This window comes from Vanacampus margaritifer, chromosome 19, assembly GCF_051991255.1.
Source record: "Vanacampus margaritifer isolate UIUO_Vmar chromosome 19, RoL_Vmar_1.0, whole genome shotgun sequence".
NCBI classification, from domain to species: Eukaryota; Metazoa; Chordata; class Actinopteri; order Syngnathiformes; family Syngnathidae; genus Vanacampus; species Vanacampus margaritifer.
Window position 1 is genome coordinate 8,434,435 of NC_135450.1, and position 26,858 is coordinate 8,461,292.

The 26,858-nt window shown below is 39.7% G+C and overlaps 1 protein-coding gene across 2 annotated transcripts in view; it reads left to right on the top strand.

Moving 5' to 3' along the window:
• The first annotated feature begins 6,872 nt into the window (after positions 1-6,872).
• Positions 6,873-26,858, top strand: part of LOC144039210 (glutamate receptor ionotropic, kainate 2-like) — a 111,424-nt gene continuing 91,438 nt past the window's right edge. For both annotated transcript variants that reach the window (XM_077552287.1, XM_077552288.1), the window contains exon 1: positions 6,873-7,463. In XM_077552287.1, the coding sequence (XP_077408413.1) occupies positions 7,340-7,463 (124 nt within the window). In that variant the 5' untranslated portion in view covers positions 6,873-7,339. The remainder of the gene's footprint in view (positions 7,464-26,858) is intronic.

Consider the following 26,858-nt stretch of genomic DNA (forward strand, 5'->3'; position numbering starts at 1 on the left):
CGCTAGTTAGTGCCCTGAGTTTCTTTGATGGAAGTGGAAGGAGCACAAAAATATCAATGACCTACGGAGGGAGACAAAACAGGAAGCTTGTTAGTCCCTCAAATTTCTTAGATGGAAGTCCAAGAAACATGAAAAATAACAATGACCAGCAGAGGGAAACAAAACAGGAAGTCTGGCGGTTCGCTAGTTAGTGTCCTGAGTTTCTTAGATGGAAGTGGAAGGAACACAAAAATATCAATGACCTACGGAGGGAGACAAAACAGGAAGTTTGTTAGTCCCTCAAATTTCTTAGATGGAAGTCCAAGAAACATGAAAAATAACAATGGCCAGCAGAGGGAGACAGAGCAGCAAGTCTGATGGTTCCGACCGTGCCCCGGGTTTCTCAGATGAAAGTCAGAAAACTACAAAAAATAACAATGGCAAACAGAGGGAAACAAAACGGGAAGCCTGGCGGTTCGCTAGTTAGTGCCCTGAGTTTCTTTGATGGAAGTGGAAGGAGCACAAAAATATCAATGACCTACGGAGGGAGACAAAACAGGAAGCTTGTTAGTCCCTCAAATTTCTTAGATGGAAGTCCAAGAAACACGAAAAATAACAATGACCAACAGAGGGAAACAAAACGGGAAGCCTGGCGGTTTGCTAGTTAGCGCCCCGAGTTTCTTAGATGGAAGTGGAAGGAGCACAAAAATATCAATGACCTACGGAGGGAGACAAAACAGGAAGTTTGTGAGTCCCTCAAATTTCTTAGATGAATGTCCAAGAAACACGAAAAATAACAATGACCAGCAGAGGGAAACAAAACAGGAAGCCTGGCGGTTAGCTCGTTTGTGCCCCAAGTGGTGCAATACTCTGCTCACCAATTTCGACCTGAATCTGGTCTGTCGAATTTGTTGAAGTTGAATTTCAACTTGACGGACAATAATGAGTATAATTCAACAAAAACAAAATTAAAATAATTCCCAGCATTCTTATTGCTTATATTTGCTCAACCACTTGTTGCTAAGCAGTGTTCATGGTAAGTATACACGCTTTTGAAATATCAAATTTGTTCCCATTAATGTTCATACTAAGTTACTATTTCCATCAGTAAAGACGTGGATCATGTTAATGATTTCTCCCAATGATTATCAACAATGATTTATCAAGGTATGACTTTGACAATGTTCCTAGGAAATCCCAATTTCCCATCATGGGTGAGCTATTTTTAGAGCGGGCCCCGGGCTCCCTGTGCGTTCTTCTATTATTAGCTTTCTGCTAATAGTGCATATTTGTCATGGGCAAGCACATATTGGTAGCATATCGATGCTAAACCGCTTTTTACACTTCTATGAAAGTGAATCATGCCGAAAACTTTGCCTGTACGGTTAATTAGTTTGTTTTACAGTTTGGCTTTCATCGCCCGTCTGCTGTATATTTTCATTGATTCCTATGCAAAATAATTGATTCCACCGTGCCACTTGGCAGGGCACGTACACTGATCGAGCGTTGTCCCATATAGCTTGAATCACATCCTACACTGACCACCCTACAAACACACGGCATCCATATAACGACTGCGGAATAATGAGCTGAGAAACTCGGTGGCATTATGCCGTCCCCACCTGAGTACACAACACTTTGGCTCTCATCTATCATCCTTACACCCGCGCTAGCCGAGCAGAAAAGGCGGGAGCCTCCATCCAGTACGCGAGGCGCTTCTGTGAAATATGTGAGTAAGTTTCACTGAGACGCTGGCTTCAGCCTTCCTATTTGGGATAAGTGGATCCACTCTGGTGCCAGCCGACTCCGGGAGATGCAAAGCCGGTGGAATCTGTGTATTCATAAAGCGTCTCCGGTGCCATCTGTTTACTCCGCAAGACAATCTGAAAGCCTGGTGTTGGGATTCGCTCAAGGATAATCGAGAATTTGGTCCTGCTGTTAACTAATGTAGCCAAGGTGGTCACAACATTAGGTACCCCTGCACAATCTCCTCGGATTGAAAAGCATGCCTTAATTATTCATGATGCCTTTCATTTTTAATAATCAAATTCATATATTACGTTATACATTATACATTAATATACTGACATCACATAATTATTAATAAATTAATTAACTCTTTGACTGGTTGCGGATGCTTATAGTCGCCAACTGGAATCCAACAGTTCACCGAAAAGTCGTTTTTCAACGGGTAGGTGCGAACGAGGTTCTCGCCTAGCTTGACTGTGATATTCAGGTTTGTAAACCACGATAATGGCTAACAGATCCCGCTAGATGGCAGCTGTGTAGCACTTCGGCCTAGCTTTTCAGTAGAAGATACAGACCAGGAGGTTTAGGCACCTCCCACTTGAACCCAGTTTGTTTATGTACGGCAAAGTATAGAAAGTGCAATCAACTCATATCTTGCATAGCCCACGGTATTTTTCATATTTTTTACTCTCACAAAAGTAAAAAAAAAAAAAATGCAAACATCCCTAGAATAGAGACTAGTCTTTCTTTCTATAGGAATGGTACGTAGAGTACAAACTCAAAGAACTCAATAGTTTCTGGGTCTTGAAAAATGCTCTAAAATGGCTGCCAATGGACAATTCTGCTTTGAAAACAGCTGGCAGTGAATGAGTTACAGGTCACTTGAGCAAATTATTTCTTACCGACGTGTATCAAACTAGTAGCCCTTCACATTCATTAGTAGCTCTCTGTTTCAAAAAGGCTGTCGACCCCCGGGCAAGAGTGCGCTGTGTCTTTAAGAGGACAAGTTCTTGTGCCGGCGCGCAATGAGCATTCCTTTCATGCTTTGTGAGGCTCCGCCGACTTGTGCCTAAATCCTCAACTTCTCCGTAATTATGCAAATGGCCCAGATGGCGACACGATGGCTTCCATTCTCTTTTGATTTTCCGACGCTGCAGATGGCCGCCGTGCAGACCCACGCAAAGTGACACTCGCTCAAAGTCAATGTTCACGCCGCATTTGTGATCCCGTTGCGAGGGAATCTCATTTCCATATTCCACCAGCATTACTACCACCACTCAAAATGCTTTTTTTTTCTCTTTGCGGTCATGCAGCCTTTCTAGTAAAAATAGTGGGCGTCAGCATAATGTTCCTATTGACACATTTAGTCATCCCTGTGTGCTTGTGGTGAGAGATGAGCATCCATAACATTGTGCTAAATTTGCATTTTTATTCTTATTATTTTGCAAATTTTAATTGTAAAATGGAAAAAAATTAAATGCTTGGTATTGTGAACATACACATGGAGCTGCTGTTGACCACAGCTCACCCCCAAACACTCACACGCATACTTTCCATAACGTCAGCCGATGCCACCCTACCAAGCCCAGCAGGAGGCGAGGGCGACCGCAGCAAGGCTTGTGCTGTGGAAGCAGGAACAGGCGGCAGCAACAGCGAAGGCAAGTGCCACCAAGGCAGGAACAGGATCTGGCAACAGCAAGGCTCGCGCTACCAAGGCAGGAACAGAGGACGGCCGCAGGACATGCGCAGCCCGAATAGGGTTAGAGGACGGCCGCAGATTGTGCGCTGCTGGAACAGGAACGGGCAGCGGCCGCAGGATGTGTGCTGCCGGAAGAGGAACAGGGAGCAACCGCGGGGCATGCTCCACTAGGACATGGATGGGCAGCGGCTGCAGGATGTAAGCCGCCAGAACTGGAACGGGGAGTGGCCGCAGGTTGTGTGCCGCCAGGACAGGAACAGAGGACGGTCGTAGGACATGCGCAGCCGGAACAGGGTTAGAGGACGGCCGCAGGTTGTGCGCCGCTGGAAGAGGAACGGGCAGCGGCCGCAGGAAATGTGCCGCCGGAACAGGAATGAGGAGTGGCTGAAGGATATGTGCCGTCAGGACAGGAACACAGAACGGGTGCAGGACATGCGCCCCTGGGAGCCCGAATAGGGTTAGAGGACGGCCGCAGATTGTGCGCTGCTGGAACAGGAACGGGCAGCAGCCGCAGGATGTGAGCCACCAGAGCAGGTCAGAGGGTGGCTGGAGAACATCTGAAGCCTTAACGGGTACCCGGTCACCCCCAAGGACCAAATGAGCAGCCTGTAGCTCACCAATGATGAGAAATTGCGATTTCCAAAGAATGTTGTATAATTGATCCATTGAAAATGGAAGCATTTGAAGAGAAGTTCTTGAAATAGTGTTGCATATGACTTATGTGAAATCATTAACACAATCAGTTTCTTTACATAACAGAATCATTCATTATTAATTATCGGTAATAACTTGTAATTAAAATTAATGTGAGCATATTTGTTATTTCCTATATTACCTATCAAACTGGTAGCTCTTTACATTAATCACTTCCCAAAATGTAGCTATTAGTTTCAAAAAGGTTAGCTATGCCTAATGTACTGTGTGGTAAATACGTTTACAACAGTGGTCTCAAACTTGCGGCGCAGGGACCATTTGCGGCCTGCAGGATTATATTTTGGGGCCCCGCACTTGACATCAAAGTTGTCGTTTTTTTAAATCACTTATGTGCTACCATAGCTCAGGCTCATGATATTTCATTTTAGACATACAGGAAGTAACTTAAGTGAGTTCACTTATGTACAGTAGTGTAAGTAAGCCACTGATGGTATCCTTGTAGTCACACAATAATTATTATTGTGATTCTACTAAAAATATCGATGATGTTACATCCTATCATGGGCGCCCTAATTTACAGACCGGCCATTCATGTCTCGGTCAAAGAGCTCCTTTCATTTATTTATGGGGGGTGAAATAAAAGCCCAATCTTTGGTCGCGGGGCTGCTGCACATACCTCACGGAGGTCCATCGACCCACTGGGAGATGTTCATTGGGGGTGGATGCTGATAAGGCGCGGGCGGTGTTCAATCAATAACATGTAGGCCCATGCTAGAACTACAGATATGCATCTTGCCGCGACATATCCGGTGGATACGGCCTTTTTGAAGTCGTTAATCAGAGCGATAAGCCGTCTCAGCGCCTCCGTGGATGCCGCTATTGTTTCCTGAAACGTAAACAATAATAACAAATAGTCCCCTCCTGCAAAGCTTTTGTTTTCATAGCTCAAATATAATTTCCTTCCCTGTGGAATGAATACATGGGTAAGAATGTTGCTAACTGTCATAAAGAAAGTATAAAAAATGAAAATGTTTTAAAATCTATTTATAGCTATTTTTAATGAGCAGGATAATGATATAAGTCATTAATGATGATTAAAGTTTCGCTGGTCTTTCGTCGCAATATTGAAAGTACGTTTGCTAACGTTGGTTGCTAATGCTAGTTAACTCTAATGCTAACAGTGTAGATTATTTGCTTGTGTGTGTGCATGCGTTTTTTTTTTTTATATATTATGAAGCAGTTAACGTGTCAAAATGTCTGCCCAAGAATTAAGACGTGTAGCAGATTTTACAAACCCTGTTTTTTAAAAAACTTTATTTATATAGCACATTTCATACACAAAGCAACTCAATGTGCTCCACACAACATAAACACATTTACAAACAGAACAGCTGAAGATATTTGTAAAGCAAAGAGCACAAAAGAACCTTATTAAAATTACTAAAACAATATCAATTGAGAATTCGGCACCTGCGATTTTGCATAATCACAGATTTGTCTTTTTTCAATACTTTGACATATTTTTCGTTTTTTTCTCTTTGCCGGGATTTTTTCACCACCCCCGTTTTTACGTATAAACCTTATATTGAATGCTTGTTTTTAAAAAAAAAATTTGCTTTGTTTTGTATTTAAAAAAAATCTAATAAATAAAACATTTTTTTCCAAATTATTTATTTATTAGAATAATCAAGGGGTAGAGTGTGGTTGCTCAGCCACTTGATCTCTGGTGACTCCATTTTTCTTTTCTTATTTCTGCTTAAATATAGTATATGAAACGCTTTTGTAAAATACTTAAATAATTTTATTAAAAAAATACTCTGACTTAACTAATACGTTGTTTGTTTTTTTTAACCTGTTAAATATGAAGCACAATTGACCATTAAATACGAGCTGAGGGCCGTGACAGAAAGAACGAGATCCCGGATCCAAGCGGTCGAAATGAGTTTCTTCCGCAGGGTATCCGGGCTCTCCCTTGGGTGAGAAGCTCAGTCATCCAAGAAAGACTCAGTGTGGAGCCGCTTCTCCTCCGCGTTGAGAGGAACCAGTTGAGGTGGCTCGGGCATCTGGTTCGGATGCCTCCTAGATGCCTCCCTGGAGAGGTGTTCTGGGCATGTCCCACACCGGTGGGAGGCCCCGGGGACGACCCAGGACACGCTGGTGAGACTATGACTGGGAACGCCTTGGGATCCCGTCAGAGGAGCTGGTTGAAGTGGTTGGGGAGAGGGAAGTCTGGGCTTCTCTGCTAAAGCTGCGACCGGAGCGGTAGATGATAAATGGATGACCATTAAATACAGTGAATCTTTCACAGGTCTGAGAATGACAGTTCTGTATCACTTGATCTCGTTAAAGTGCAGGTCCGGATCCGGTTTAGTTTGCTATCTATATTGTAAACGGATTAATGGGTGCTCCCTCTAAATTGTGTTCTGGTCCCTTGGGCTGAAATAGAGGACAATTATTATACAACACTACAAGACTCCGGCCCAATGGGCAACCGTCCTGTATGCCAGACGGCCAGTCCAGCAGTGTTAGACTCTAATTTTGAGTCATTCACACCGAAGGACATCCAGGCTCCAAGTTGAATGTTGTGGGAATGTGGGAGAGAACTCGCAAAGTCCTGAACTGAGATTCGAAGAACTTTTGAGGCAGCCAATCTAAAAAGCCGCTCAAGATGAACATTGTGAATTTCTCATCTCTCACTCGTCATCCATCTACTGCGCTCATCTTCATCACCACTCTCTCTCTCTCTCTCTCTCTCTCTCTCTCCCTCCACTAACCTTGGCAACACGTCACAGGCTGTGCAGCAGTGCAGTAGAAGGGGAGTGCATGCATGCAAGCAAGCCACAGTGCCTCATAGGAGGAGAGGGGGGGGCTGCACATCGCTGCCGTGTCCTCTGCTTGGCGCTCGTCGTCCCCGCTTTCGCATCCGTGCTCCGGCTGCTTCTCCCCCGCCGCCGCTTCTAACACACACCTCACACACACACGCCACCCCTCGACATGGATGTCCCGTCGTCCCTCGACCCGAAGGATTGTCGCGCGTTGCTGCAGTGAGCAAGACGAGGGGACCATGCCGGGACTGCTAATGGATTTTGGGAGAGCAAGAGTGACCATGCCGTGATCTTCACACGGCCATCTCCGAAATAAGAAGGAAAAAAAAAAAGAAAACACAGCGACGTGAATCGGAAAGGAAGGGGGCTCGAACCCACGCGCCGGCGGGATTCAAAACCACGGTGCATTTGTTTTGATTTCCCCGCAAACAACATGAAGATTACCTCCCGTCCGCTGATGATAAGCAGTGTCGTTTTCAGGTCCAAGCTCAGCCTCATTCCGCTTCTGCTGCTCTTTCTCGGTCACTCTCGCGGGATGCCGCACGTTCTAAGATTCGGTAAGCTTGCACTTATTTACCTTCCATTTGTAAACAATGCGTGTGCGTGTGTGTGGGGGGCCCACATTGAAATGACATTGAGTGGGGTGAAACGGATTTGTTGAGACTCTTTTTCCATCCCACTCAGAGTTGGCAAAGCCCTGTTGCTGCTGCTTTACTTTCTATTGCAATGCTACACCGTGTGTGTGTGTGTGTGTGTACCTCTCACCTAAAATGATCTTGGAACCTAATGAGGAGAAGTGCTATAGAAAACTCATAGATGGACTTTTTAAATTCAAGGAGCCGTGTTGCTATTTAAACTATTAATGAAAAGTCCCCACAGGAGCCAACAAAGCCATCACTGGCATATTTTGTCCAACCCTAATTGGTCATTTCCTCACTCTGACATGCCAACACGTCCTCTGCAGTAAATGTTTGTGTGGAAACAAGAAGTCCAGGTGCGCATCTATGCAATCAATTGGCCTGGCACCCCCCCCCCCCCCAAAGCCCCCACTCTACTACTTAATGTTATTGGCATCGACATCCCTTCCGAGCTAATTGGCTGAGTTGGAAGGTGTTGTAAAAGTGCCACACTCAAAAGTAATCACAAGGTGCATCTCTATGGAAGTTATATAATTAATGCAGAGCAGCAGTTGTGTTGTTTGGTCTCACAGCATCTTCACTGTGTCTGTTTCTTGGTGGCGCACACCGTTGCGTGGACAGAGCACTTTTAAAGAGTGACAGGGTGACAGTCGGTGGCGCCGAGTGTTGACAGCACGTCCTTGCGATCCCCCTTCACCCCGGGGGCCCTATTTGAAAGTCAGGCGACGTCTGCACGGGCCGCCGCTATGACAACCAGCCGGGTTTGTCCCCCTGGTGCACCCTTGGCCTGATGAGACGCTTCCGAGTCTCCCACGTTGAGACATCATTTTCTACAACTAAAGGAACAAAAGTTTTGTTAAACTTGTAATTATAGACCTCATATATATATATATAGATATATATAAATAATTTCCTTAAATTATCTATATTTTTAATAAAAGATGATTCGATAGATAAGAATAGAACGATAAAATTACTGGTAGGTATAATTCAATGCAATCACATCTTTTAAATCAAAACCAATTTTCTAATTCTAATTGTTTTTTGTTACACCCCTAGTATATATGTATATGCAAATGCAATATGTGTTTATTTGTATACATGTATTAGGTCAGCAATTAACAATTATTTTAATAATCGACGAATCTGTATTTTGGAGAGCGATTACAAAATTTTGTTTCAAATTAACTGTGCAGAAAATGCACAAACATAAATTAATTATGATTCAGTCACTGGTTTGGTCCGCAAAATGTCGGAAAATAGGCAAAAATAAAAGCAAATGTTTTATTTTAATCCAACACAATGACAATCAGTCTGTTTTTAAGGACGACTACAGAAATCGGAAAATATTTTTTATAATTAGAAACTGTATCAAAAATAATTAATCGATCATCGAAAATAGAGTGATATCAATATTACTCAATTAATTGCTGATTAACTTATTCACTGCCATTGACGGCTATAGACGTAAAAAATTCATTTGAACTATTTCTATTAGTTTAACATTTTTTTTCCACTTTTGTTAACAGTAGTATGAAAACCTAGAATTGTTTTAATTAACTTATTAGAACAGATATAAAGTGTGTGATTAATCGTGAGTTAACTATTGAAGTCATGTGATTAATTATAATTAAAAATTGTAATTGCCTGACGTGATTTAAAGATTATTAAAAATTCGGGGCGTCAGGCAATTAACATTTTTAATCGTAATTAATCGCATGACTTCACTTAACTCACAATAAATCACAAATTTTATATCTGTTCTATATGTACAATAAAAAATATATAGTTTTTTTTACTCTTGTTAACAAAAGTAGATTTTTTTTTATTAATAGAAATAGTTCAAATTAATTTTTCACGTCTATCACCGTCAATGGCAGTGAATGAGTTAATCAATTAAAAAGAAAGATACTGTGTGGTGAGGTGGTTTAGAGCCTTAAAACATGTATAATAAAAGTCAAACATAAAGCTAACTACTTCACAGATTGAATTTATTGTGGGCACTTTTGGAACCTAATCCCAGCGGAAAACGAGGGAACACTGTATAGATTAATTTATATCAAAGAATAATATTATTATTGTTGTTTTTTTTTGTTATTTTCCTGAAATGAGAAATAAATAAATAAATAAATAAAAATTGCCACCTACTGTAGCGGATGTGCAATTACATTTTATTCTAGTACGGCAAAATAGAAAAAAAGAAAAAGCATGTTCACCAGTGTCATACGTGTGCGTAAACACAGTATCTGTCTATATATGTGTGTGAGTGTGTGTGTGTGTGTGTGTGTGTATACAGTATGTATTTGATGTAGATCGGCATATGTGTGGATCACAATTAATAGCCCTCTGACAGTGTCAATCAAAACTGAGCATGGTTATATTTTTTCGCAGCAATACAGTGCAATACAATCCTTGAAATGGATTTATTAGAGCGCGCAGGTGTACCTAATGTTGTGGCCGATGTGTGTAATTACAGTAGATAAGATCTACCCTGGCTTTTGTTGCCGTGTGCATTTTGATGAGCAGCACATGGGCCGTGTGCAGGCTGCATCAGACAGGCATCAGAGTCAATATTCACGGCAGATAAGAGCTGATTCGTGTCACCAAGACATTTTGCTGCAGGATAAATCTGATAATCGTTTTTCCTCCACGGTCCTCTTCTGGTGCCAGACCGTAAAACCTGCTAAAAAGTGTCAGCCTGACGCCTGCTTGTGAGACACTTTTTTTTTTTCAGCACCCTGGACAGAGACTTTGCTTTTTGACAGTAAGCTGCTGTAGAACATTCTTATTTGCTGCCTTGCTCATCTCTATTTCAACCCGATGTTTTTAAATGTAGATTTTGAACTGCTTTTTCATGTTGTTAGCATGTATGTTAGCATGACAATAGGAATAATTATGTAATTATAATATGGTGCATTTATGTTGTTGTTGTTTTTCAAGATACTATAAATGCCACTCCAAGTTGAAATTAAATGTAAAATGTTTATGTAAAAAAAAAAAAGAAGATAACTTTGCCTTTAAGTCAGCTAGCTTAATGCTAACTCGTAATGTAAAACACCATATATGGGTTTACGAATAGCATCTATGTGCCATATTTCAACACACAATGCGGTAACAAATGTAGATAGATAATTTAGCAATACTCACAGGCATATATACTTTATCCTCTGTGAAAAATGGCTAATATCACTGCAGTTACTCAAAGTCTTGTTTGTGTCTGCATGATCGTATTAAAATGGTTGATGGCCGACCTCTATTTTGTTCGGATTCCTAAAAAAAAAAAAAAAGTCAAAAATAGCTGTGAGTTCCAAGCAAGTGCCCAATAGTGATAGCGACTCCTGATAAGTGAGTGTGGGAACAGTTCCCACTCTGACCGTGTGAATGGTTGTCTTGCCCTGTGATTGACTGGCGACCGGTCCTGGGTGTCGTCCGCGTTTGGCCTGAAATGAGCTGAGACAGATTCCAGCTTCAACGAAATAAGCAGTTTGGAAAATATGTAATCAAGCCCTGATACGGATCTGAGGATATCCAATTACACGCATGTTCCCCTCGCTTACACTGCCATGACTCATTTTGGAACGACATTGTATTAAAAAAAAAAGAAGTTCAGTTAAGATGCTAGTGACAACCACTAATTAATCTTCCAAAGGGACCATCTGAGAACTGTCGCCATGCTGAATTCAATTGTATTCCATATAAATGTGTCTTGATATAAACAAGCTTGTTTTTATAGGTTGCTAGTTGATTAGCAATGAGTGCTAACATGTAAGTTAGTGACGCTACCTAAAAAAAAAAAAAAAAAACTGATCATGATCTTCAAATACTTTGTTGTCATTTCAAACTCAATCAAATGCACCTGAATTAGATCAAAAATTAGTATTCGTATTATGTTAGTTCAAGTGACATATTTGAGCAAACACATAAAACAATTATGTAGAGTTGAAAGTTTTGGAAAAATTATTTCATTGTGATTCCACCCTCAATATTGAGATTGAATATGTGATTTTTTTTTCAATGTCACAAATATTTTTTTTAAACAAACACAAGCAATAATTTAATCTATGTTAAAATAAATAATATCAGATTTATTATGCATAAATGTTCTGTTTTTTTTATCAATTAGATTTACGCTAATATAAAAGCAAATTAATTAACATGAAAGAGTTTATTTTAGAAATGTTAGATTCCACTACATAATGAAATACTCACAGGCACATATTCTTTATCCTCTGCAAAGAAGGACTAATACCATAGTTTTGATTATAATCAGTGCCGATATTTAGCGTTTTGAAGAATATAGGATAGATATATAGAATATTTTAAAATTAAAGCAAAAATAAGTGAAAGTTCATACTAATGTTTTTTTAGTATGAGCTCTTTTTTCCTTTTTTTATCGTGAAAGTGATCATCTCGTGGCCTTCATATCGTGATAATATCGTATCGTGATGGTTGGATATCTTTACATCCCTATTTACTATAGAAAAGTATTTACTTTTGTGTTAGAATTGTAAAACAAAGCTGTCTATTTGCTGTATTCTAAATTTTAAAAAATATGTTGAAAATTGATGCTAATATTTTTTATTTTACTGCAAAACAATAGCGGTTCCAAATATCGGTTATCGGCCTCCTTGCCTACTAATAATCATTATCGGTATCAGCCCTAAAAAAACATATCAGTCTATCACTAATTTTGATGTCATAATGCGGGAAATATTACGGAAGCGTATAGCATTCACATGAAAAGAAAAAAAAACTAAAAAAAACTAATTTTTGGGGAGCTTAGTTTTTTTTTTGAGTATTTTTTTTGGAGTAATTTTTTTTTCAGTTTTTCTGAATATTTTTTTCTGTTTTACTGATTTTTTTTTCTGTCCCAAAAATATTCCAAAAAACAGGCTGAAAAAAAATATTCAGAAAAACAGGAAGAAAAATTACTCAGAAAAACAAGGAAAAAAATGATTCCAAAAAATAGAGCTGGTGTTCTGTTTTTCAAAGTAATTTTTTTTTTAACCTCTGAACTCCAGGTGACTTGTTGCAGACTCGCTAATAGCGGAAGTGGACACTTTCCCGCATACCTCCATATGCAATAAGATGGTCATGTTTACTTACTGGCTCTCAATATAAGAATGAATGGAAACCCTTTTTAAAAAATATTCAGAAAAACTGAAAAAATAAATATTCAGAAAAACTGAAAAATAATTATTTTATAAAACAGGGAAAAAATACTCAGAAAAACTGTAACAAATATTCAGAAAAACAGAACACATTTTTTTTTAAACAGAATATATATATTTTTAAATAACATGGAAAAAAATATTCAAAAAAACAAAGCTCCCCCCAAAAATTAGTCAGAAAAACAGAGGATTTTTTTTTAAACAGAAATTTTTTTTTCAAAATAAAATGGAAAAAAATATTCAAGAAAACAAAGCTCCCCCCAAAAATTAGTCAGAAAAACAGAGGATTTTTTTTTTCAAACAGAATTTTTTTTTTCAAAATAAAATGGAAAAAAATATTCAAAAAAACAAAGCTCCCCCTAAAAATTAGCCAGAAAAACAGAGGATTTTTTTTTAAACAGAATTTTTTTTTTCAAAATAAAATGGAAAAAAATATTCAAAAAAACAAAGCTCCCCCCCAAAATTTGTCAGAAAAACAGGAGTTTTTTTTTTTTCAAGTGAATGCAATTCGCTTCCGTAAAATATGGTTCAGTTTCCAAACGGTTAAAGACAAAAACAAAATGAGGTGTCTTCCCTCCAGACTAAAATAGACGACAGCTACAGGGTGGGGTCGTCACATAAGGAAAATGTACCGAGAGCCTCTAGAGCATCATTGGTCTTTTTCCAGTGCATGTCCTGTCCGGCGGGATGTGCTGAGTCAGCAGATAATCCCAGCTGCTCCTGCAGAAAGGCGTCGGAATTGAGGAGGTCAGCTCCCCCCGGCCGGCCCTGTCTGTTTTCTTCCGGTGCCCGCTTGTGTTCTGCCAAGACAGGCGTCCCCGCACGGCGCCCCGTAGTATTGTTCTCCTGTCAGACGCTCGTCCTCGCAAACGCGCACGCTCGTGTTGGAACATGAAAGAAAACAGTGGCCTTTTGTCTCGCTTCTTGTCGCCGCGGCCTCACCTTGTCGCGCAAAACGCCTGACGAGTTTTTATAGTCATCAGCTGAAGATACATGCGTTTTTATAGGAACTACTGCAGATTTTTACACGCCGTAATAAAACACACTTGCGCCTTTATATGTTGTTCACTCGTGCCTACGGAGGGCACTAAACGGGATGTCGTCGTCATGGATACGGCAAGGACGTCTCTGAGCCGCTCAAGTAAATATTTAGCCACTTCCTTTATGCTTCCCGCCCAAGAGGAAGAAAGTGGAGAATGCCCACTTTGAATATGGCTGACAAAATGAAAAGTATAAGGTGCCCTCACAGACGTCCGCTTGTTTTTGGCTGGTGGGAGTGAAATGAGGCGGAATGCAGCACGTAGCGGCGTTATGCGGCAGAACAAAAAAAACACAGGAGCTCTTTTATTCATTCATATAAGCAAATGAGTCAGAGTGGAAGATGTGATCTAATTTCACTTTAGGGTCATGCAGACTTGTTATTCATAAAATGCCTGTGGAAGATGAGAAAAAGACGGAAAGTCAACACTGAGATGAGATTTTATTTTATACATTTTTATTTCAATGACCGGAGAAAAGTGCAGGCTGGGAGCTAGACTGTGATAGCATCATCCTCAAACAGCGCTCCAAGCATATTTGCCTTGCTTATTCCCTGCCTATGTTTATGTTTTCCGTGTACCACCTTGTATGGGAATTATCGTATTAAATCAAAAATTGGAAATAAAATGCATTTATTCAAAGTAGTCACTTTTCCACTTTGAAAAACAGTGTACGTTTCCCCCGTATTTTTCATATGGTTTGTCCCCCCCCCACACACACGCATTTTAAACACATTTAAAGTTATTAAAGCACATTGGTTGAACTAACTAACTAAAAATATTTGTATTTATAGTGGGTAACAGTGAACAAAAATAACCGCACATTAAACGCATCAGAGTGAAACAACGGTTACAACGGAGTATTACGGCTACGTATAAATATATATATTTTTAGAGGCAACATTCTGAGGAAAAAAACAAATTTGTGACTTTATAAAGTGGCAAATTTTCGAGAGAAAAAAACTCGTAAATTTGCGAGTTTATTTATATACTTTTTATTTTATTTTTTTTAATTTTAATTTTTTTTCTGGAGAGTTTATAAAGTGACAAATTTGCGGCTTTATAAAGTGGCAGATTTGCAAGAAAAAACTCAGAAGGTTATGAGAAATACACATAGCGTACAACACGGACGATTATGCCGATACTTTTTTGTCGGTTTTTCAAATAAGAAGCTAGAAATGGCTTTAACCATCTGATGTTAAGCATTCGCACTTTGAAACGTTGGGTACGGCCACACCCTGAGGATCAAGTATTTAAGTTAATTTGTTAAAAAAGATATTTACTTATACAGTTATGTTTCCAGAATCATTATTTCCACATTCATACATTTTCGTATTTTCTTTTACAAGTAGCTAAGTTGATGTGTCGAATCTGCTGCTCTCCGTCATTCACTTGCATTTACCTAAAGAATGCTAGCCTCTGATTGGTTAGTGTTAGTCAGCTGATAGGGGATCAGGAAGTGTTGTCGCTCTGGCTGCGGTGAATGACGAGTAAAGTTTAAATCAAGAATGATCGTAAGTTTCTGAGTTTTGTTTCTCGCATATCTGCCACTTTATAAACTCGCAAATTTACGATTTTTTTTTCCTATAAAGTGGCAAATTTGTGAGTTTTTTTTTTCTCTGAATATTGCCCCCACCCTCTTAAAAAATATATTTATACGTGTCCCTAATGCGCCGCCATACAACGGTAACACTTTTTTTTTATGGTCTCTGGGTAATTTTGGACAAGAAATTTCTTTGAATTGGCTCCACTTTTTGAACTATCAATATTTTTAACAATTAATTCAGTGCTAATTGATGTGCTTTGACAACTCACAAAATATACTTTGACGTCACCTGTTTTTGCATTTTTTTTTTCTTGATTTCCACATGAAACATGATTTGTATAATGAAGACTCTGCGACAATATCACATCAAAAATGATGCGATTTTGTAAGAATATAATATAGACGTGCTTGAAAAGACAGATTCAGCCTCATCGAACTTGTAGCGTGACCAGCGTCATAGTTTGCGCATTATTTGCACTTTTTTTTTTAAAACAACAAACGTGGAATATCTAAAAAAATTTTTTTTAGCAAATTCGGGAAAAAATAAAATAATTTTCGCATTCAGAGACATCAAAATACCTTAAAACTGTTGACACTTTCTTGGCACTAAAATGTGTTGACTGGTGTAATCATTCAAAACATTTGGAATAATTTAACTGTTTTCAAACAATATTCATTTTTGTGGATGTGGTAATGATGAAGTGACACACTAGTGGATATAAATTGCGTTTTTGTGTAGCCTCAGTTTGGGGCAAAATACTAGGTTACATCAGGAAACATTGAGCACATCAGTAAGAACGTAACATGCTAACAAACAACAAAGAAGAAAGAAAGGACTTCTTGCGTCCTTGTGTTGATTTTTATAATGAGAAAACATTTTATTCAGGAGACTGAGAGCAGCTAGAAAAGTGAGCGTTGTAGCAAAGTGGAGACTGCAGGGTAGTACTGTAGCTTTGAGCGCTAACCTAGCGACCAGGGTAAGCTAATGTTAGCATCTAGGGCCATGGCCAGGCCACAAGTGAAGTCCAGAGGCATAATGTGTGCTGCTCCATTTGTGTCAGTGGTAAGTAATAGCATAATAGTGACTACATGCACTTCATCGTTGGTTTTAGACAATGAACTTTTTTATTTTTAGCATTTTGATGATATTTTATGTGCAATGGGGCTTTGGTGATCTCATAGCTTGTTAGCATGTAGGGCTGCAACTAACCATTAATTTAATAATCAGTTAATCTGTTAATTATAATATTACCGGATTTATTAATCTGATTTTTTAAAAATCAATTTAGACCGATTATCGGCTGGGTCGATTATCGGCGCAGATATTGTGCATTTTGACGAGTATCGCATCTGCCATTTTGAAGAATCAATTAACATTATAAGAGATGATGCTGACCCTGGGAACTCTCTGCATCTTCTGTTTTGTTTGAAATGAAAACTATGACAAGTAAAAAATAGAATACTTAAGATATTTAAAAATTTGGGCAAACTTTATTTACTGTCGAAAACAATAGGGCGCTATTTTTTTTTTAAGATATGCTACTGCCCCTGTGAGATCCCTGAACTTTTTGTTAGATGTTTAAAACAATGATGTCTATTGGCTAAGATTTTTTTTTTTAACTCCAATATTGCTTAATATGATAATGGAGTTGTTTTTGCACTTCTACCATTGCCCCAGAAATGATTGCCATAAACGATAATATTGCGGTGTTCATATAATTTTTCAACTAATATAATGTAAATGGTACAATGAATAAGTCCAAAGAATTCCCACACATGAACAGTTGCGTTGGGCTTTGATACCAGCTCCATTTGTCCGCATTATTTCCAAATGATGGCTGCCTACTACTCAGGGGCCCTCATGTTGAATCTGATGCACCAAATGCGCCGCTGTTGTCCCGGGGTGGTTGCCCCCGAGGAGGTTTGTATCCCCTGCCGCGGGATCTTATGACTTTTACCAAAAAAAAGTAGGCAAGTTTTAGAAAATGTTTCTTGTTCCTAACCCAAACCATAACCATAAACTTCAAAAAGTGTGGAAGAAAACCGAAAAAACAATAACATTCATCAGCCGTCTGAGCTTTTTTGATGTATGCTGAGATTTCCTACTGGTCATTGAACGCACCTGGAGTCCATTGCAAAATGCGAGTGTGTTCTTGCTTTTCTTTGGTTTATCTGTGATAAATATAATTTTTCTTGTTTCTATAACTCAAAAACACACGTGTCTTTTTCATGTGTTTATTGAAAACATGCGTACCCGTGGCAGGGTATACAAAAACATTTCGGGGGTAACTAACTACTTTGCCACAGCACGGTTTAGGAGTGACAGGAAAGTTAACTTATTACCCACCCAGTGTTTTTGGTAAAGCCCGTATCTCACTGAGCAGCACAGGATTGCGAGGGTGTGTGCATGTAGCGACTGTTCGAAGCACAAGCAATGACTAAAAACAACACCGCTGTGGTGCGCCGCTAGCAATAATGCTACATGGCTATTAGCAAGCGCAGCTGCCGCGGCTCACGAATGAAAAGACCCGATGGGACGCATGCGGACCAAAATGTTTAAACTGGTTTTAAAAGTCGCTTTACGTGCTCCGGGTGGCGGAGTGTTGCCGTCGGTGCAGGTGGTGTGGGTTCGACCATCATGTTTGCGTGTTTGCGTAAGTGAGTGAAGAGAAAGGAGAAAAAAAAAGCCGTGACTGACAGAGTGAGGCAACGGACCAGCGCGAATGTTGATGACGTATGTAAACAAACACGCACGTACATGGCTGGGAATTATCGCGTCCGGCAAAGTTATCAAGCTCAATTTTTATTATCGTGCAATTCATTGATTTATTGCATATCGCATATTTTCGTCTTTTCTGCCCATTAAATTGGAAGTCAAAAAAATGTATTTGCAATATATTCTATGTGTCCCCACTAGTCTATGGTGATCAATATTGTATTGATGGAATAACAATTAAGAAAACTGCACCGCCCCTTGCTGTCGACCGAAATAGACGTTATAGTGCCTTCGGGCTCGCATTGCGAATGGGGAAAAACAAAGAAATGACTTGTTTTTATTTCATGTCATTTCTTGCCTTAATGATATGATCCGTTAGTGGAATTGTTAGTGGAAATGCGACATAGCGAGCAGAGTCATGTCCAGCTGTGTCGGTCACATGTAGTGGAAAACGGGGGGGTGGATAGAGGGTGTTCCGAGGACACGCAAAAGCAAGAAGAAGCAAATGCGAGGGGGGTAGTTGTAGTTAATTAACTCAGCTTTTTTTTTTTTTTTTTGCTCCTTGCCAGGCTGAATTATCACCACGGCGGAGTTTAGTTTAGGATTGCAAGAATTAGAGATAACACCCGGCGCCCCGGCCCCGGCCTCGGCCCACTGCCAGCACATTCAGCGCAAATACATTTAAAGAGGCACAAAGCTGCTTAGAATATTCATGTGTCACTTGGCCCTGCGTGGCGTAGCTTATAGAAATATGAAACCATCTCCTCTCTGCTGGCAAATGATTTCCACGGTTTAAAAATATCTACTGTGGGTTTCAAGAACAAAGAGGAGATTGCGCTGACATTAGCATGCAGCAGCACACGTGGACCTGAAGCGGCGGATATTATCTGGATGGATTTCTAAAAAACGTGTTTACCGTCTTTGAAGGTCTTGCCTCAAACGCTGCATTGATGACAGATTCATGGTACAGACTTCCAAATGGGAATCGTCAACTAAGGACATTTTTAGACATTGTTTGTATTCACCGTTGGCGTGGAGGCTCACTTATGACGGTCTAATCCAATCAAATCAACCCCCAAAGTCCTTCCTTTTTCCTAACCTTTCACTGGAGGTGGTCGCGACTCCGGCGTTTTCCCCGTGGGGTGAGGGGTTATGTATGCGATTGTTCTGAGAGAGCGCCCCTCGAGAGGAGCCCCCGCTTGCATTTCTCGCTTGCTCGCCCGTCCAGCTCGGCGCTGACTGAAGGTCAAAGCCCGGATCACTCACATGGAAGGGAAGGGAGGACACGTGGATCTGTCCGGCTCCTCGGTCCTACCCGGGGAAGATGAGCATGAGGAGGGAAATTTGATGTCACGCTGGGCTGAAAGGAAAAAAGAAAGCCAGAGGAGAGAATGTTCAGTGAGAGCAGATAGAAAAAAAAAAGGAAGCATAAAGGAAGGTTGTTTTGCAGTCTTGCATTGCTGTGTTATGAGTCATAAAAATACAACCGACGTGCATAATAGGGTATCAAAGAATAACGTCATGGACGGTCCACTCAATTATTGTCGAACATAAAGACACATAGGGAAATATGATGTCTTGAGTCAAGTCGTAATTGTACAAAAAAAGATCAGTTTTCAGTTACAGCAAACAAATATACTTTCTAAAAAAAAAAAGTAGCAAAAGTAATTATTATTATTTGTAACCACCACTAATATGATAACATGGTAGCCCATTTCTTGGTAACCTTAACTCATCCGTATGTGTAGCTTCCACTCTTTGGTGTATCAAACTCTTGACCCAACCCTTGGACCCGGTGCTGGGTTATTTCACCTAATATGGGTTTGCTATTTGACCCAATATGGGTAGTTTCCCCACCTTGTTGGATCCAAATTTTGACCCAATGTGCTGGGTCAAATTCTGAACCCAATGCGCTGGGTATGACTAATCAAGCTTTGCTTGGTCCCTTTTGAACCCACCACCGCTGGGTTAGCTGTTTCACCCAAAATGGCAGTTTTGACCCCTTGTTGGATCAAAATCTTAACACAACTTGCTAGGTCACATCCTCAACCCGATGCACATGATATAAAATAACCAATATTTCTTTGGAACCTAGCGCTGGGTTAGCTATTTTACCTGAGGGGGGTAGTTCGTATCCCTTGTTGGATCAAAATCTTGACCCAACGTGTTGGGTCAAATCCTCAACCCAATGCATTATGTATACCAAGCATTGGCTCAGTCCCTTTTGGACCTAGTCCAGGGTTAGCTATTTCACCCAAAATGGGTAGTTCGTATCCCTTGTTGGATCAAAATCTTGACCCAACGTGTTGGGTCAAATCCTCAACCCAATGCATTATGTATACCAAGCATTGGCTCAGTCCCTTTTGGACCTAGTCCAGGGTTAGCTATTTCACCCAAAATGGGTAGTTTGTACCCCTTGTTGGATCAAAATCTTGACCCAACGTGTTGGGTCAAATCCTCAATCCAATGCATTATGTATACCAAGCATTGGCTCAGTCCCTTTTGGACCTAGTCCAGGGTTAGCTATTTCACCCAAAATGGGTAGTTTGTACCCCTTGTTGGATCAAAATCTTGACCCAACGTGTTGGGTCAAATCCTCAATCCAATGCATTATGTATACCAAGCATTGGCTCAGTCCCTTTTGGACCTAGTCCAGGGTTAGCTATTTCACCCAAAATGGGTAGTTTGTACCCCTTGTTGGATCAAAATCTTGACCCAACGTGTTGGGTCAAATCCTCAACCCAATGCATTATGTATAACAAGCATTGTCTTAGTCCCTTTTGGACCTAGTCCAGGGTTAGCTATTTCACCCAAAATGGGTAGTTTGTACCCCTTGTTGGATCAAAATCTTGACCCAATATGCTGGGTCAAATCCTCAACCCAATGCACTATGTATACCAAACATTTTCCCGGTCCTTTTTGGAACCAGCACTGGATTAGCTATTTCACCCAATATGGGTTACTTATACCCAGCAGTTTTAAAAATGTGTATGGTATTTTCTTAACATTTTGACTGATTTGGGGTCTTCCACTCTAAGTAAAAGAAATACCCGTAAAAACTGCGAGGGACTAAACCCACTAAAGCCCACATTTCTATTTTATCATCCTCCCACATGCTTCTCTATATTGAATCATGACACATTTAACTGTCTCCACTTCCACTCGACTGTGAGACTTTAAGAATCGGAAGAAGAAGAAGAAAAAAAAATCAATGTTTGTATTGCTAAGAGGAATTAATGGGGAAAAAAACTGGCAGCCGCGGCGAGTTAACGGCGCCAATTCCCGAATGGCGCTTGTGTGCATCTATCACAGGTTACCATCTGTGAGAACGCAAACACGTTGAGAAAGGCACAAGCGTGAGAAATTGGATTAAAAACGGAGCGTATGTGGCTTGCCGCGAGCCTCAGCAACTATACTTTCTGATCTAGACATCATAGTTTTACAGAAGAGCCCCAAACACATTTGGACAAGCTAAATATTTCTAATGTGACATGAAATGCATTTGTACCATTTTTACCGTGCATTTGGGTACCCGCTCCTTCAGTAGGGATTTACCCGATTTACGGTAATCCACCTGTTAATATCACTATCATGTCACAATTTTAGAAATTAATACTAGGGTTGTAAAGGAGTGAAAATTTTCCAGTAATTTTCCGTAAATTTTGCAGTAAATTTCCATGACAAGTTAGCTGAATTTATGTGATTTAACAGCAAATTGAGGGCAATTAAATATGTATATATATATATATATATATATATATATATATATATATATATATATATATATATATGTGTATATCACTCATGCTTAAATATAGACATTGTTTTTTTGTCCTAAGCAGACATCCTTGCAAAATAACATTATAATGCATGACATTTAAAAGGAAAAATCTCTGTAAGCAGAACTTAAACTTTACTTAATTATTCCTCTGAAGTAAAATGATTTTTATTCAAAGCATTATTGTTAAGTCAAATGTGACTCAATCCCTCCCGCTTCCAATCCATCTTAAAATACCAAGCAACGTTGCATTCAAAATATTCAATGAAAAGAGCCCTTCTAAAAAATAAAAATAAAAAACCCATTCAAAAATAAATAAATAATCACTAAAGCCTTTAAAGCTCTTCATATTCAACCGCACTTGAATGACATCTGCTTGTTTTCCCTCAGTATTATGCTCAAATACATTTTTTCAAACTATATTTCAGCTCCCTAAATTCTTCATTTATTCTTGTTCATTTTCTATAAATTCTTGGACTTTATAAATTTACAAATTCTTGGCTAAATTTTTGGGGGTTGACTAGCTTCACTGTAGTTAAGCTATCATAACTAAATGTGGACTAGCTTGTACCTTAGCTCACTACATGTTAATGTAGCTACTAGCTAGCTTCGGTAACAATGTCAATTCTTTACAAATATGTACAGCACACAATTGTTCGGAACCAATAGGCCTATTTATATAAGAACGTGACAAAAATAGCATTGTACAGAAAAGCTAACAAAATGAAAAAAAAACCTGACTGTTTGATAATATTTGAGTTGAGGCTGTAAATGTAAGCCAATGTTTCTGAGCGAAGAACGCCCACCGCTGTCAGGTTTCTCTGGCTGTGATTTCCAGAGAGGACACAGGGGACCCGTAGTTCCTCTCTGGTAATTAAACTTATATGACGACTACTCGAAGAAGGAGAAACAAACATGGCTTGACAACGGTTCATTGCGAACGCCGCCGATAGCGCTAATTGGCCGCCAGGCTAAATGTTTGCCGTGCTCTTGCTTTGTGATTAATACACCTAAGAAGTGACATTGATTGCCTCTCATTGGAGACGTCACAGCCCTCCCCCGTAGTGCTTGGAAAGCGGCCCCCGGTTCAATTACGTGTCTTGTAAGAAGTCAAGAAAGCGGGAACGGGCATCATAAATGAAAGCATCTCAACTGTGGAGGTCAACCGATGGGGTAAAAAGCCCGGCCGCTCTGTTGCTATGACGCTAGCCACGAGCGAGTTTCACCTTCATCTTTTGCCAGCATAAGAATCAAGAATAATGCCAACTTTATTGCACGACCCGTTTGAATGGTGAACCAAGGACACGGGAGGAGCAAACCATTCAGGCAGATTCACTTACGTCATCTTCATTCAATCAATATCGCCGCCTTTTGTCCACCGTTCGCTATCCAATGTCAAGTAGGATGTCCGCTGTTAAGATCTCTTCTTTTGCGTAGCATTTCAACATACTAGGTTCATTAATTGTTAAAAATTCGGTCTTTTGTGTAGAATTGAATGCTTTATAATAATGGGATATAATAATGGAATGCACTACCTGCAGACGAGCTATGGAACGTGACGTTAGCGATGGGAGCTAATCACAAAATTCAAGCATACGCCAGAGGTACTTAACCCTATAAAGCCTGAACCATGAAATATATAAGACTCTTTGTAAATAGTGTATTTATTGGTCTATTCGAACAAACAAACCAAAAATTGAAAATCAACTTCCACATTCCGATTTTTGATTTGTCCCATATTTGATACATTCGGTCACATGCTTTAAATTTGTACATTTATAACTGTCAAAAATACCAAACACATGAGTATTTCCAAAAATCTGAAAGAAAATGTCCCACAATTAATAAGTATAGTATATTTCTCAATTGGGGCAATCTTTCAAGGTCGCTGGAAAAGCCATCAGCTGGGTGATTACTGCCCTCTAATGGGGAAAAAAATATTACACTCATGAAATAGAGGGCACAAAATGTCTTGTATTTAATATGTTGTTTGGCTTTATAAGGTTAAATATGAAGATGCATATGGTTGCAAGCCCAAAGTCTTCCATTTACAGAGAGTTTTAGTAACAAGTGTTACAAAAATATTATTTTATTTAATCTCTCTAAAGCTTTAATTTTTTAAATCCAGTATGCTAATTCCGCCCTCCCATCAGCACGCATGCAGTCATGTCAGACACGCTCTTGATTTGATTTTCCCATTTCACGCGATCTGTTTTGGAATTCTAAGAAAACATGAAGAGTTTAAGCTACCAAACGGCTGCAGCGTCTCTTATTCTTTTTTTTTTTTAAGACAAAAAGCTCTACATTTCGCACTCAGCAGGGTGATAACCAATGTGAGACACATGAGCTTAAAAAATCTTTAATTTTCCACCAATTTCACTGTTTTCGTTTATCTCCCTTTCCCTTTCGGATCCGTTCGCCCCCCCTGGCTTATTTCCCGCTATTAAATCAGCGCCCGTGACTCTTTCATTTCTGTTCGGCCCTCGCTGCCGCAGATTGCCGCAATTGGCCTTTTGTTGTTGCAAAGAATGAGAAATGGACACACCTTTGCAGCAAAGTGCAGTTTATCGACTCGCACCTGTAGTCGTGTTTGTCAGGTACGGCGTGCAGCCTGCTCGCCGGCCTGATAACCACAGCGAGGCGGAACTCACAATTTCCTGCCCTCAGGCTGAAAGAAGTGGGAAGAAGTGTGTGCATGTGCACGTGTGTGTAGGTGTCTGTTCAGCTGTATCGGAGCGTCTATTCAATCTATCTTTTAATTGAGTGTCTTTAATCGGCCTTCCGTGACCCCTTTGTGTCCATATTACTCTTTTTTTTTTTGATCGTGGTCGTCCATTTTTCTTCCTGCCCCCTCTCTCCATTCAACCGTTTGATTTTTTTTTTCTGGGGTGGTTGTTATTTCTTCTGACAGCTTACTCAGACTTTGGCCATCACCTGTTGACACAGTGTGAAGGCAAGCTTTCGCAGACTGTGTAAATAAATGCCTGAAATCACAACACTTTGGACAGCGTTGATGAAATCTTTTGGGGTATCAAAACCTTTATTTTTATTTATTTATCTTTTTTTTTTTTTTTTTAGACAGGGGGTTAGAGATGTGATGGTGAATTGGAAAAGGGCAGACGACTTTGAAATCAGTTGGATTTGAACTAAATTACAGTTGAGTTAAGTTGAACAGAATTTGTTCTGGTACGCTTTTGATTTGTTCAGGTTTTGAAACTTGATTGGTTCCGGTTTTGAAACCTGAATGTGGTCTAAGGTCAGGATAAGGCCACCATAATACTTTTATCAACGTTACTAGCGAGGTTCAAAATAAGCGGTTTTGCATTGCAGTTTTCGGGTCAAAATTAGCATTTAGTGTCTCATCAAAACATTTTCGTAAAACTGAAAATCGCAGATTTTTGTCTGATCATTGAACTGCTGAGACCATCTCAAAAAGCTCCACGAAGCTGAACTCAGGTCATCTATGTGCGGGTAGTCGGCGACCGAGGGAAGCCCTGTGTTCCTAACGCCGCACCAGCTAGCAAGCAACTAGCTTCTTCTAGCTACTAGTGCGGCTAAACGCTAGGGGTGGAAATCTTTGAATATCTCACGATTCGATTAGATTCAGATTTGATTCAGAGTCGATTTTTGATTTAAAATGATTTGATTGACAAAGATTTTTGCTTCAATCTATACATGTGCAAGTAATTGTAATGATCTACTCCAGTCTGACTCGCTAAATGCCAATTAGCGCGCTACTCACAGCACTTTTACCACTCGAAAGAACGGCTCCACACTGAAAAAAAAAGCTTTTATTGGAATAACTTGATCGTGACTTTTTCCTTCTTCTCTCTAATGTGGCTACAACTTAACAGTGTATTAGACCGCGTGGAACTACACTGCCCCTCAGTGGCCAAACCGGATACAACATGAACAGCGCTCCAAATAAAGTCACACACACTGGCAAGACAGTATAAAATAATTTAAATAAAATCGATTCTGAATCGTACTAAATGAGAATCGCTATTTTTGGCACACCCCTACGAAACACGTTGAGTCAGAAATCATCGCTGCCAAGGCAGTGAATAAACGACACTTTGACAAGAATCCACATGAAGGGATGACGAAGAAATGATGCTAATTGCTAAGCTAACCTAAGATTCATATGTAATCATGAAACAGCGGAATTAAGTACTCGGGGGGGATCAGTATACTTTTCACAGAATTCTGGAATGATCTATAAACTTCAAAATGTTAATATTAAAGTACTCCGGTTTCTTACATACATGTTGAAATACACCTTGAAATACAAGTACCTTGACTTCAGAGTTTCCCAGATCGGAGCTTATTTCTTCATTAATTGCAAACTTGCGGGTTTACTTTGCTTCCATCTAAAGTCGATACTGTATCTGACCCCGCAGTCCATCTATTGATGTTTTCCATTCCTCCATTGTTTCACTTTAAAGTGTTGCGAGATTACTTCCTGCAATGTACTCTACTCACCTGTTATCTTGCTGCCAAGGTGTTTTCTGCATCTCCATTGTTTTTTTTTTTTTATATTTGTCCTTCACTGTCCTTTCTTTGTCTGTGTGCCTTCTTTGTCTGGGCTCCTCTGTTGGTCTCTCATTTCTTTGTACTGGCTGCCATTACCTTGTGTCCCTGCTTGTGTACATGGTAGCACTGCAGAGCGGTTTCGAATACAATGCTTTCCTTATTTTGCTTCAAAATGAACCACATGGCACACTAATAAACAAGTTGCTCACTCGATACTTTGCTGAAAGTGTCAGCCAGGACTGTTTTTTGTCAAGTCAATGCATAGGTATTACCATCCGTATTTAACTCATTCACTGCCATTGACGGCAATAGACGTCAAAAATTCATTTGAACTATTTCTATTAGTTTTGTTAACAAGAGTAGGAAAACCTTTTTTTATTTATTGTACATATAGAACAGATATAAAATGTGTGATTAATTGTGAGTATACTAGTAAAGTCATGCAATTAATTACGACTAAAAATAAATAAATTTTAATTGTAATTAATTGCATGACTTCAATAGTTAACTCACAATTAATCACACATTTTATA